The 14,870-nt window shown below is 32.2% G+C and overlaps 1 protein-coding gene across 2 annotated transcripts in view; it reads right to left on the bottom strand.

The window, feature by feature from the left end:
• GNAI1 (G protein subunit alpha i1) overlaps window positions 1-14,870 on the bottom strand; it is a 101,515-nt gene that overhangs the window by 35,336 nt on the left and 51,309 nt on the right. For both annotated transcript variants that reach the window (XM_003771463.4, XM_031938679.1), the window contains exons 2-3: window positions 5,869-5,911; window positions 5,639-5,780 (exon numbers count right to left, since the gene is read on the bottom strand). In XM_003771463.4, coding sequence (XP_003771511.1) covers window positions 5,639-5,780; window positions 5,869-5,911 — 185 coding nt within the window. The remainder of the gene's footprint in view (window positions 1-5,638; window positions 5,781-5,868; window positions 5,912-14,870) is intronic.

Below are 14,870 nucleotides of genomic sequence, written 5' to 3' on the forward strand. Positions count from 1 at the left end.
TTTCCAGAACACAGAAGGTTTAGTATATTTTTAATATATTTTATCAGATTTCTTAAAACAATCTGCATTTCCTAAGTCGGTGTTTAAAATGCAAACAATGTTAAAAAATATGTACCAACATTTAAAGTAATTTTTCCTAATTTAATACTTCAAATATATTTGACTTTATATCTAATTTAAAATTAACTATACTGTCTGTATTTAATAGATAGTCTTCAAAAACTGCGATAGCAAAAATAATTCATCACCACATGGCCAATAGAGGAAAAAAAAAAAAAAACAACCTTCCAGACTTTTTTAAAGTCAGTATCAGATTCTTGGCCATTTATTAACTTCAGTTAAAACAATTATTGTTTGAAAATGAAAACAGGCATGATTATAGCATTCTATTCCTGTCTTGGAAGTACTATGGATTTGACTATAATTACACAGTTGAAATAATTTTTAATTGATTATTTATTTTAATTCCTCACTTACACATATTGCATTTAGTAAAGGAATAAATGCTTTGGCCACCTTCAAAAAGCTTATTTCTTAGCTTATTTAAGAACTTAAAATCCAAAATCCTCATAGGTATTTACTTTAGTCTATATTCTGTATTTTTTAAGCAAATGGAAAAATATGCTTGTTTAAACCCCTCCCCCCCAAAACAAACAAACAAACAAACAAAAAATCTGTGCTAACACAGAGAAAAGAAAAAAAGTTTTTGATGTAGATGGATAGTGAAACATATTAATTGAAAGAAAATAGAACCTTTTTTCTTGACAATACATAAAGCTCACCATTTTTCCAGATGTGAAAAAAAATGTGAAAAATCATCAAGTCTTCCAGATGGAATCACAATACATAAACATATGTCTCCTTTAATTTTTTTAAAGGAAATCTCAAGAAGAATGCATGCAATTAGCCACCACAAATAATACATCATTAATAAACCCAAAATAAAAAAAAAATTCCTTAAAAGTTCATATTTCCGTAATCGCTAACAAAAGTGAAGTAAAAAGAAATTATTTGTTTCTATCCAAAATAATCACTTAATATAATCTAAACTGTAACTTATTCATATAAAACACTCCAATTTATTTTAAAGGCTCAAATTTAAGATGTAAGGTGAGATTGTATGGGAAAGAACTGTCCTTCATTTATAATAGTTTATTATTATTTTCTCAATAGCTGGGGTGCTAAAATTTGTGGCCTATAATATAGCATTTAAATCTAAAGCAGCATCTCAGAAACAGAAGGGGAACTCAAAACAGTTTTCACTATACTTATTAATGACATTTGTCCTCTTTCTTTGACTATCCAAAAGCAAATAATTCTCCCAAAATGATGTTAAATCATCCAAATAGCAACAGATTACTAACCATATAATCATCTGTAAGACACTAGAATCCAAATGAATATGCACTTTCAGACATAACATTTAAATTGGTTATTATATGTGTGTGTGTGTATGTATAGACACACATTTTAATAATCATTGGCATTGAAAACAAATGGGGAGAACTGGAGGAGAGTTTCCAAACAAGTCAATAGGACCTTATATTCAGTATGTTTACCATGTAAAGGAAATTTACAAAAGTATGTAAAAATGTAGAGACTATTTCTAAAAATAGAAATAAATGAAAAGTATACAGAGGATATGCTCAAATAAATTAGTTTTTCCAGAAACAGTGACAAATCTAATTGGTAAAAAGTGTCGTTTAGGAGACAGGACACTGCCCTCAAAGTTAGAAAACCAGGTTCTAAATCCATATTGCATATTCACAGGCAACCTATTCATTTTCTTCTTGCTCAAGGGAATGCTCTAAGACAGAGGTGCCAAACAGAAGGCTAGCTATTCTGCCTGAAATACTGTGACAACCAGAAGTAAATTAGGAAATATTTTAACAAAATAAATCAGAATTCTATACAACATAGATAATGTGGTTTTCTAAGTCAATATGCAAAACTAGAAATACTTTATCTTTTAGTGGTATGCCCTCTCTCTACTTGAGTTTAACACTATTGTTCTAAGAAAATTGTAGAATTAAGACAACTCTGAGATACCACTACACACCTTTCAGACTGGCTAGAATGACAGGGAAAGATAAAGCAGAATGTTGGAGGGGATGTGGGAAAACAGGGACACTAATACATTGTTGGTGGAATTGTGAATATATGCAACCATTCTGGAGAGCAATTTGGAACTATGCTCAAAAAGTTATCAAACTGTGCATACCTTTTTATCCAGCAGTGTTACTACTGGGCTTATATCCCAAAGAATATAGAAGGGAAAGGGACCTGTATGTGCACGAATGTTTGTGGCAGCCCTCTTTGTAGTGGCCAGAAACTGGAAACTGAGTACATGCCCATCAATTGGAGAATGGCTGAATAAATTGTGGTATATAAATATTATGGAATATTATTGTTCAGTAAGAAATGACCAATAGGATGATTTCAGAAAGGCCAGGAGAGACTTACACAAACTGATGCTGAATGAAATGAGCAGGGACAGGAGATCATTATATACTTCAACAACAATACTATTTGATGACCAATTCTGATGGACCTGGCCATCCTCAGCAATGAGATGAACCAAACCAATTCCAATGGAGCAATAATGAACTGAACCAGCTACACCCAGCGAAAGAACACTGGGAGATGACTAAGAACCATTACATTGAATTCCCAATCCCTATATTTTTGCCTGCCAGCATTTTGGATTTCCTTCACAGGCTAATTGTACAATATTTCAGAGTCTGATTCTTTTTGTACAGCAAAATAACGGTTTGGTCATGTATACTTATTTTGTATTTAATTTATACTTTAATATACTTAACATCTATTGATCATCCTGCCATCTAGGGGAGGGGATGGAGGGAAGGAGGGGAAAAATTGGAACAAAAGGTTTGGCAATTGTCAATGCTGTAAAATTACCCATACATATAACTTGTAAATAAAAGGCTATTAAAAAAATTGTAGAGCAATTGACCATCTACATTGGTAGAATCTCATATGAGAGTTTCTTTACACCAAGGAAATCATAACAAAAAGTTGAGTTAACTAGGTAGCATGTGGATAGAATGCTGGGCTTGGAGTTGGAAAGAACCAATTTAAATCCAGCCTCATATATTTACAGCTATGTGACTCTCAGAAAAATCACTTAACTATGCTTGTTTTAGTTTCCCCATCTATAAAACGGGGATAAAAATATCACTTATTTCTTAGGTGAGGAACAAATGAGAAAATATGTATAAAACACTAAGAATAATGCCAGTTCCATAGGAAATGCTGTATTATTTTATATTATATAAAATTATATTGTAAATATAGTTATGTGATATTTATAATATATCACATAGCTTCTATTAAAACACATTCACTAAACTAAGTTTTACAAAGGTAAAAATTTCAATTTATTATGATAGGTGATGAGTTAAGTTCTTTTTTAAGATTAACATGAAGAAAAAAGGTGCCTGAAGAGTAATATTTCAAAATCTGGTAGGAAAAGTTGAGAAAAGAATAAAGAATATTTTAATAAAAAAATCCTAGAAAAAATGAGAGGAGTAGAGAGATGAGAATCTACATGTGAGGTCATAAAAATCAGTAACTAGAGTAGTGTCCATGTAAATAAAAACTAAAATTATTGTAGTGGGAAAAAATGGTAGGCTCTCATGATAGAAAATATAAAAAATATAAAAACACTATTAATTATTCTTTGCATACTTCTAAAAGACTGCGTGACCTATATAGTAAATTCCTGTCTCTAACATGCACTACACATGAACATGGCAAGATAATAATTAAAAAATAAATCCTTGGCAGATAAAAAACAGACATCTGTTTAACAATTCCAATTGTTAATGTCACATGACACATAAAACTGGGAGATAAGCAGCATGGAAATCATAGGCTAATATATATTTCTAATCCTGCTTATTAGTTTGAATATGATTTTGGGTGAAATCCCTTAATATCTCTGTGACCCAGTGCTATGATGGGGATAGACTAAATGAACTCTAATTTCTTCTGATTTTAAATCAATAAATCTATTATGTTATTGTAGGACCTGCATTAACTACCTTCTTATTACTGTGCCCATCATATTCTGTATGCTCTACCCAAACAAATTCTAAACCTTCCTACTTTATTTAAAACTTAAGGTTGTCTGAAAAGGTTGAAGATAAAAACATAATTACAACCATAGATCTAAAACTGGAAGGAATCTTAGTGGCCTTTACAGTAGTGTTATTATATAGGTAGATCATTATCACTGAAAAAGTTATCAAGTTTGCCATTTGCGAGATAAAATTATAGCAGAGAATGATTATTAAGTTTCTAATGTCATGGTTTTTAAGAAATATTTCATTATAAATATCCCCTTGTCTATTTTTTTACACATTATAGTACCACTGGAGGTATACCTCTGGAGAGGACTGATGCTTAAAATAAACTCAATCAACATAGAGATTGATTTTCTCGTGGTACACATTCAAAGGATTAATTAGGAATTCAGCTTCAGATATACACAGATAAATACAAACATATAAATTAATCCATACATAAGTTTACTTCATATGAATTTTGACAAAATATAATATGTAAAAATATGTAACTATAATATGCAACTGCACATATGCACTAAATTTTAGACTCTAGTTTTGATTTTTGAGGAGGATTTTTTTTTTTTTTACAAAATATAACATCCATCACTATATGTATGAATTTCATAGGAAACACAGAAAGGTTTTGTTCTGGAAAAATGATTTGTGTGTTGCATCAATTTTCCTAAAAACCTTTCCTTTCTTAATTATTATGACTTTTTTTGCAATTCTATCTACACTCATGTTGAAAATGTGTCAGAGAATTGTTTGAAAGAAAATTTCCATTTTATATGTGGCAAGCTCACTACAAAATATCTTAGTGCTGTACTATTTCTTCCTTAGACAAGGTCCCAGAACTCTGTCCATAATGGATAGAAAGTTAAATTCTAGATCAGTAGGACCAAGGCTCCAGGTACATGAGAGAGCCAATAAGCATTTATTAAGCATCTATTATAAATGCTGTTTATGTGATACTGAAGCCTAAAAATTTTTAGCCCATGTGATCTAAGACTATAAATTCAAGGATACTTGTTGATCTACAAATGGCAAAATATAACTTTCCTTAGTAGGAATTTTCTATACAGATGAAATCACAGGTCTAGATCAAATCCCAAAGAAAACATACCTTGTGGGGACTGAGATAAGGAATACTTTGTTAACAAGGTCTTTGCCTGATTAAAAATCAACATTAGATAGTTTTATTAAAATTTACTATGAGATATTACCACTATGCAATTTGCCCTTTCAACATAAAATGATCAATGCATCAGGCTTACTAGGTGCTGGGGGAACAAGTACAATGAATCAGACAACACTTATACACAAGTAACTTTAATTTACTTTTTATTTTACCTAAGTATATGCAGAATAAATACAAAGTAATTCAATACAAAAGGTAGTTTAAGAGAGAAGGCAGTAGTTGGAGAGAATCAGGTAAGATTTCCCATAGATAAGACAACATTGCTATGTTTTTGAAGAAAAACAAAACATATAAAAATTATTTTTTAAATCTAGTAGGGTGTTATCAAATATGATTGCCCAATGATACTTACCGCCCTAGCAGAATCTCCGAAGTCAATCTTTAATCTTCCCATTGCCCTAATAATAGCAATAATCGACTGAATGGTGTTGCTGTAAACAACTGCTTTATATTGTTTACATTCTTCTTCTGAATAACCAGCTTCATGGATAATTCTAAAAGAGAAAGAATAATAATTTATTTCTTTTACCAAAAAGGCATATTCCAACTAGGAATCTCATAATGATTCTTAATTCCACTTACTTCATTTGTTTTACAATTGTACTTTTCCCTGATTCACCAGCTCCTAAAAATAAAGAGACACACAATTACAAAGGGTCTTTGTAAACTAATGCAGGCAAGATTAGAAGGGAAACAATAAACTGGGAAAACATTTTTACAGTCAAAGGTTCTGATAAAGGACTCATTTCCAAAATATATAGAGAATTGACTCTAATTTATAAGAAATCAAGCCATTCTCCAATTGATAAATGGTCAAAGGATATGAACAGACAATTTTCAGATGATGAAATTAAAACTATTACTACTCATATGAAAGAGTGTTCCAAATCACTATTGATCAGAGAAATGCAAATTAAGACAACTCTGAGATACCACTATATATCTGTCAGATTGGCCAGAATGACAGGGAAAGATAATGAAGAATGTTGGAGGGGATGTGGGAAAACAGGTACACTGATACATTGTTGGTGGAATTGTGAATACATCCAGCCATTCTGGAGAGCAATTTGGAACTATGCCCAAAAAGTTATCAAACTGTGCATACCCTTTGATACAGCAGTGTCTACTGGGCTTATACCCCAAAGAGATACTAAAAAAGGGAAAGGTACCTGTATGTGCCAAAATGTTTGTGGCAGCCCTGTTTGTAGTGGCCAGAAGCTGGAAAATGAATGGATGCCCATCAATTGGAGAATGGTTGAGTAAATTGTGGTATATGAATGTTATGGAATATTATTGTTCTGTAAGAAATAGCCAGCAGGACAAATACAGAGAGGATTGGCCAGACTTACATGAACTGATGCTGAGTGAAATGAACATAACCAGGAAATCATTATATACCTCAACAGTGATACTGTATGAGGATGTATTCTGATGGAAGTGGATTTCTTCAACAAAGACAAGATCTAACTTAGTTTCAATTGATCAAGGATGGACAGAAACAGCTACACCCAAAGAAAGAACACTAGGAAATGAATGTAAACTGCTTGCATTTTGTTCTTCTTCCCAGGTTATTTATACCTTTTAAATCTAATGCTCCCTGAGCAACAAGAAAACTGTTTGGTTCTGCACACATATATTGTATCCAAGATCTACTGTAATCTATTTAACATGTATAGGACTGCTTGCCATCTTTGGGGAGAGGGTGGAGGGAGGGAGGGGAAAAATCGGAGCAGAAGTGAGTGCAAGGGATAATGTTGTAAAAAAATTACCCTGGCATGGGTTCTGTCAATAAAAAGTTATTTAATTAAAAACAACAACAACAACAACAACAAAAACAAAGGGTCTTTGTACAACAGCTTTTATTATAAAACTTAAGTTGGCTTTTTTAATTTCAAAAAATGCTTTTATTTTTGAGAAAGCTCTCATATAACAGGCCATTTTAAAGGAAAGAAGAAAGTCTTTCCTTTAAAACGTTGTAATTTTAAGCTATCCTTAATATCTTTTCTCAAAATGCTATTTCTAAGTCAGTTATTTTTAGTATATTATTTGTAACTGAGGCAGCATAGTAAATAAAAGGCAGACCTCCGAATCAGGGACACATATTATTTGATCTGTGACAACTCTGATTGCTCTAAGAAAATACAAATTTTAATAGAATGAGTTTCCACATCTGGGAGTTCCTCATCACATTACTATCTTATTTGTATTTATATTTTGTAGGATATCTAAATCTTGTGAAATCTATTGAGGTACTCAGGAAGGAGAAGAGAATAAAATACTAAAGCAAAGGCAGTAGAAAGACAGAGGAAGATTAAAACTTCCTATTAATTAGAACTATCTAAAATGTGTGGATAAAGAAATAGGGGCAATATTTCTCTGCTATTCTAGGATTCTAATTTGTTCCATACAAAATATTATTTTGCAATTATATATCCCAACATTTAGAGTAGTTTATTTTTTATTTATTTTTAACATACATTGCTTTATGAATCATGTTGGGAAAAAATTAGAGCAAAAGTGAAAAACTATGGGAGAGATTTAAAACAACAACAACAACAGAAAAAAGAAGTGAACATGGCATGAGTTAAGTTACATTCAGTTTCCTTAGTTCTTTTTCTGGATGCAGATAGAAATTTCTATAGAAAGTCTATGAAGATTGAGAGTAATTTAAAAAAAAAAAACATACTTTAGAATGACTCTATAATATCAAAATTATAATTACAATCCCTTAAATCCTGAAGGTAAAAGGTCAAACCTGGACACCAAAATGCTCCTCAGGGGAATATATAAAGAAGGAAGTACAGTACAAAAACAGGTCTTTGATCTTTATTACTAACTCTCTTGATAATTCAAGGTTTAATTATCTTTTTGTAGCTCATATAGTCTTTGCACACACAAGCCTCCTTTTTTGCCATTTTGTTAAAAGGTGAAGCAAAAACTAAACTCAGAAAAAGATAATGGTGTCAAACATTTTACAAAATAAGCAGGGGAGAGAAGTTTTAGCTATGTGCTATGGGTTTGGGATTAATTGGGGATTTAATTATCCATGGTATTCCAGACATACAATTGCAAATAATTTACAGTTGATATGAATGCCTGGAGAAAAAAAAATAAACGAGTTGTTATTCAATATTTTAAGAAATTACATTCAATGTTTACTCTCCATGAAGCAGGGGAAAAAAACCCAAGAACTGGATCTACAACAATCACATTTACAGCCTCAGCTTTCTAAAGTTTGTGCCAATGCACACAGTTCCAAGATAAATACCCCATTACTTATTAATCAACAATTGTGTATTTGGCATCGTGAAAATCACAATCTCAATCTTTACAGTTTAGTAAAGATAACTATTTTTCAGCATTTATGGGGTAAATAACTATAGTCATCCATCATGGTCAGCTTTTATCAAGAGGCACACATAACAATAATGCTTCTTGAGCTTCCTAAACATTTCACAGATTTTCTGGCTACCACTCTGTTGCATCATTAAAAATATAAGAATGCACATCAAATATTAGTAAGCCACTGTGGAAATAATCCCATAAATCTGGGAACACTTCAAAACCTGCCATATCCACTATTATAGAGTAGATGCACCTTCTGAAAGAGAACACACAAACCTCTAAATTTTGAAAGCCATGTACACCACTGAGCGCGTAAAGAATTACTTTAATATCGATGTTCAAAAAGTATTTTCACAGAATCATTCAAGAAATTTTCTTTGAAGCTTAATTTCCTGTTTACTTATGAAGGTGATATGTGACATTGACTAATTTACTTGACTGTCAAATAGGTTGAATGTCTACATGCACTTTATGATCCAATAGCTTTATGATCCAATCTTATTGACTGGTCTTGTTTTGATCTTGAAATAGCAGTCTTTCAAATGTAATCAGCAAAGTTCTAAAACATCATTTTCTGGGTACATTTCATAGTAAAAACAGACAATAAAAGGTTAAACCCAAATTGTTAAAGTTCCAACTTTGGGCACTATAGGGAAAATATAGAAAAAATACTCTAAGATCATAAAGTGAATGATTTTACAAGATATTTTTTACTTCAAGGATACATTCACATGACTGACCTTCTTGCTTCCTGAGATTATGAGGAGTTTAATGTTCTAGAATTACCCTTTAGTCAAATATCAATGAAATCTAATTTTGGAAATACCTTTTTTCCTCTCAATTTTCCTATTTCAGGTGAGAAACTCCAATCTGAGTTCAAAATTAACACACAAAATAGAATAAAAATGCAATAAAATTTAGCTACTATTCTATTTAGAGGTATATTGTGTAGCAAAATCATTTTTTTTTACTAATTCATAAACACACACATAAATTTGAATATATATCCACATATATATGTATATGTACATACATACACAGATCATATTTTAAGAAGCTTTTCAATAATAAATTCATATTATGAACATTTGATTATGAAAACTTTTTTAATAGGCCCAGCTTCCCTTATAAATTACTTTTTTGAAGAATGGACATTAATGATTCACTAAGGAATAGATATCATAACATTATAATGAAAAAAATGCAAACATTTTTGTATAGCTTTCCTTTTTGTTAAATTCCCTATTGGACTAATTCATACCTTCTTTAGTCTGGCTATGTGAAGAAAGGAAATAAATGGTTCAAAGTAAACTCAAGTAAACCTTTTATTTTAAAAGACTTTTTCTTATAGTTTTGTCAGAGGAAAAGGGAAGATAACTCATTTCAAACTCAATAAAGTGAATTTAATTTGCAGACCCCAAATTTCTTTCTTTCCCAGTGTCTATTCAGTTTTAAGGAAATAATAGACAGACATACTGCTTGTATTCTACATTGTTTTCAGGGCATCTTCTTTAATTCAGCTACCTACATATAATTAAGATCATTTCTATTCACTGTCTTCCAAAAAAAAAAAAAGCCCACATAATCTTCAATTATTATTTTCAGTGTGATATCTGTGACAGGGTCAGTCTATGAAACAGGAAGAGATAAATTTAAAGTCCACCTCTCATACATACTGGTTTTATGACTCTGACAAATGATCTAACTTCTCAGTGTTTTGGACAACTCTAAGAATCTAAGTTGCTGAGAATACCTAGGGATAATTTTTTTTTTTTTTAAATCAAGACCTTTAAGGTAATATGAAGGGATGATCTTTTGAAAAACAAAGTTTCCTATATTTTCCCAAATCCACAGAGAAAAATGAGAATGGCATGGTATAAATACTTCATAATGTATGTGATTAATGATACTATAAAGTGAAGCTAAGTTGTTGTTAATAGTTAAATCATATTTTAAAAGTTTACTTAGAATAAGACTGGTTCTTAATTATGTCACATATTTTAGCCAAGACAAACCAAATATGTTAAAAACTTTTCCCCTAGGACACAAATGTGAACAACTGTAGTACACATTATAGCTACAACTAAAGGACGGAACTAAGAAAAAAATCTAAACACTCATGGTATAGGTTTTGTAGGGAGAGTAGAATTACTTAATATTCCCCACTCTCAACTCTCCCAAGCAGATCTGCTACAAGTCTATAAGAAATAGTCTTAGAGAGTTTCCAGGGGTATGAAGCTGTAAGGGATTTGCTCATGATCACATAACCTGATGTGTGAGATTGAATCCTAGTCTTCTAGGATTTCAATGCCAGTCGCTTCCATCCATTATGGAGGCTTAAAATAAATATTACTCAAACACTTTAATATATTGTAGATAGAAGAGTGAATTAGTCTCACCATCTAGAAAGTAATTTTGAACTATGATGCCAAAGTCACTAAATTATGCATGTTTTTGTCCTAGCAATCCTACTATAACTACTACCACTTATGTGCCAAACAGTCAAAAAAAAAAAAACCCAGGAAACCAACGGGGTGCCTATCAGATCAGAAATGGTTGAACAAATTATGATATATGAATGCAGTATTATTGCACTATATTGCAATGATGAAATAAATGGAGAAACTAAAAAAAAAAAATCACTTGCATGGACTAATGCAGAACAATATGAATAGGGCCAGAACAATTTATTCAGTAAGATTGCAAAGAAAACTACTGTGAAACATTTACAGCTGGGTGTGGTATTACATGTCTGTAATCAATGCTATTGGGAAAGGAGAAGCTGGTGGATTGCTTGAGCTCTGGAATTCTGAGGTAACAGTATGCTCAGCCAACTGGGTCTCTACAAATAAGCATAGCAAGAATATGAAGAATTTCTTGCTTTTTAGAGTCATTAGGCTACCTATGGAGAAGAAAAAAGACTAGAATGCAGCACTTCAAACATTCTGTATCAGTCTGTATTTGCACTGGGCCTGTGAGCGGCTTTTGAACTAATCTAGGAGGCACAAAGAGATTTCCAAAACAAAAACTTAAGATTTGGGATCAATATAATAAACAATCAACAATAATTTCAGAATGCTAAAGATGAACCACACATTTTTCCTCCTGAAAGAAAAGTGATAAATTCAAGAGACAGAATGAAACCTGGTCTACATGTCAATTTGTTTGGCTGGACTGCTTATCTATTACTAACATTTTTTTTTCAGATGGAGTGAAAAATTGTAAAGAGAGAAAGTAGAACAAGAGGACTACCTGCTCGCCCCTCAAAGAGGATCACTGAAACATTTTTTTTAACACCAAAGAAAACAGAAGAAAAGCCAAAGGGAAATTCGGATGAGAACACCTTTAAAATGTTGGCTGCATTTCAAAGCAAAAGCATCAATGTGAAGTTTTGTCTTTGATCATTTTCTGGTCTTTTATAGATAGAAATGCTTGTTTTATTATATATTTAAGTTGAGAATTTAAAAAAATAAAATTCCCAAGCTAATTTGATCAAGAAATACTTCTGAATTTGAAACATAATGATTGAATCTATAAATGGAAAGCTCCATATGCCAGGTCAACAGTCACTGCAGGGGGAGATACGATGTAGCATCAGTGGAGGGGTGGCAAGGCAGTTATGATAGAAATAGAAAACAGTGGTTTGAAAAATTAAACTACAAATTAAGTCAGAGTTGCATTAACCACAGTCTTATACTGCTTCTTACATTTTTAGGGAAGCTGAGGCAAGAGTTATAAAAGGCCAATGTTCTTTGGTCACTGAAACTCCTAGCTGGGGTACAACATTAAACTAGACCAGTGTTGGGGCCTCTTTTTCCAGGACTGCTCCCTTTCTTCTTAGAAAGCAATGTTAGTAGTATGGCAGAAATGAGGCATTGTTCACCCAAACCTAACACTATATACCAAGATAAGGTCAAAATGGGTTCATGATCTAGACTTAAAGAATGATATTATAAATGAGAAGAACATAGGATAGCTACCTCTCAGACATGTGGAAGAGGAAGGAATTTGTGACCAAAAAAAAGAACTAGAGATCATTAATGATCATATTATTATATTATATATTATATGATTATATTAAGTTCAAATGTTTTTGTACAAAGAAAATTAATGCAGACAAGATTAAAAGGGAAGCAATAAACTGGGAAAACTTTTTTTTTTACATTTAAAGGTTCTGATGAGGGCCTCATTTCTAAAATATACAGAAAACTGATTCTAATTTATAAGAAATCAAGCCATTCTGCAATTGATAAATGGTCAAATGACATGAACAATTTTCATACAAAATTGAAACTATTTGTAGTCATATGAAAAGGTGCTCCAAATTATTATTAATCACAGAAATGCAAATTAAGTCAACTCTGAGATACCACTACACACCTCTCAGAATGGCAAAGATGACAGGAAAAGATAATGACAAATGTTGGAGAGGATATGAGAAAACTGGGACACTTATACATTGTTGGTACAACTGTGAACAAATCCAACCATTCTGGAGACCAATTTGGAACTATGCTCAAAAAGTTATCAAATTGTGCATACCCTTTGATCCAGCAGTATTACTACTGGGCTTATATCCCAAATAGAGTTGAAAGGAGGGAAAGGGACTCACATGTGCAAAAATGTTTGTGGGAGCCCTTTTTGTAGTGGCTAGAAACTGGAAACTGAGTGGATGCCAATCAGTTGGAGAATGGCTGAACAAATTATGGTATATGAATGTTATGGAATATTATTGTTCTGTAAGAAATGACCAACAGGATGATTTCTGTAAGGCCTGTACATGAATTGATGCTAAGTGAAATGAGCAGAACCAGGAGATCTATAATGATTATACACAACTATAAGAAGACTATACTATGACCAATTCTGATTGGCATGGCTCTCTTCAACAATAAGATGATTCAAACCAAACCAAAAGTTAAGTAAATTTACAGTAGAGTCATCTACACCCAGAGAGAAGACTATGGGGAAAAAAAGTTCACAAAGTAAGGATGAGGCAAATCATAATAAAATTAACTCAAATGATTTTTCCACACGATTTAACTGCAACTAGTCATTTCCACAAGTCAAAGATATATGAAGTTGTGTAGAACCTTGGTATTCTTCAATGGTTTTTCAGCTGTATCCAATTCTTTCTGGCAAAAGTAATTTGCTATTTCCTTCTTCAGCTCATTTTACTGATGAGGGCCTGAGGCAAACAGTGTGAGATGACTTGCTCAGGCACACACTGTTAGGAAGTATCAAAGGCTGGATTTTATTCAGGAAAATGAGTGTTCCTGACTCCAGGTCTGGCATGCTATCCACCTATTCACACATACATGCATGCTTTTAGTCATTCCAACAGCTAGTGGTACTCTGACTCCTCTGTCCTCATCATACTCTATTTGAACAGAAACCTGAAGTTATTTCAGTTGTGGAACCACTATCAAATCAGACAGCTCCCCATAACTTGGACCATCTCTTTTCTGCTACTACTTACTTCTTCCCACTTAGGGACATCCATGACATAAAGCTTTTTTCATCATATTTCACTATGATGATCACATATGATCATCATATTTCATCAGATTTCACTACCTCAGGAACACACACATACTCTGTTTCTCTCTGTCTCTGTCTCTCTCCTTCTCTCTCTCTCTCTCTCTCACACACACACACACACACACACACACTTATTCTCTGTGTCTCTTGTAATACAATTACTTTAGCAAAATTTCTTCCCTATTTCTGTCCCTCTAAACTTCCTTCATTTTACTTGAGTTAAAAAAATTCTAATCATGAATGATTAATTTTAAAATCATTCTAGTAGTGAAATATTTTTATCTACAATGGGAGAGATGAAATGCTTTTATCTATCTAATAGAACAGGAAGAGAAAAAGAAATCAGTATTTACGAATACCAAGAGTTCATCAAAATCTCCTTCACAGTCTCCATAAGTAAGTCTGTTTTCCTTTAAAATTCTCAAAATTCAGATTTTTTAAAAACATTTTTCCTCTTCTGGTTTTAACTACTTCAATAGGAAAAATATAGTTTTTGTATTTAATTGAAATTGTATGGCATTCTCCATATATTACTCAAGAACTATTGAGGGGGGTGCTGACTAGAAGACCTTTGTGAATATACTTTCCCAAAGCAATAATATTTATGTGACATATCATTAAGGACTGCCTTGAATATATATCACAGTAACTACAGAAACCAGAATTCCAACATATCATTGGAAACATGAAGAATGGAA

Source organism: Sarcophilus harrisii, chromosome 5, assembly GCF_902635505.1.
Source record: "Sarcophilus harrisii chromosome 5, mSarHar1.11, whole genome shotgun sequence".
Taxonomy (NCBI): domain Eukaryota; kingdom Metazoa; phylum Chordata; class Mammalia; order Dasyuromorphia; family Dasyuridae; genus Sarcophilus; species Sarcophilus harrisii.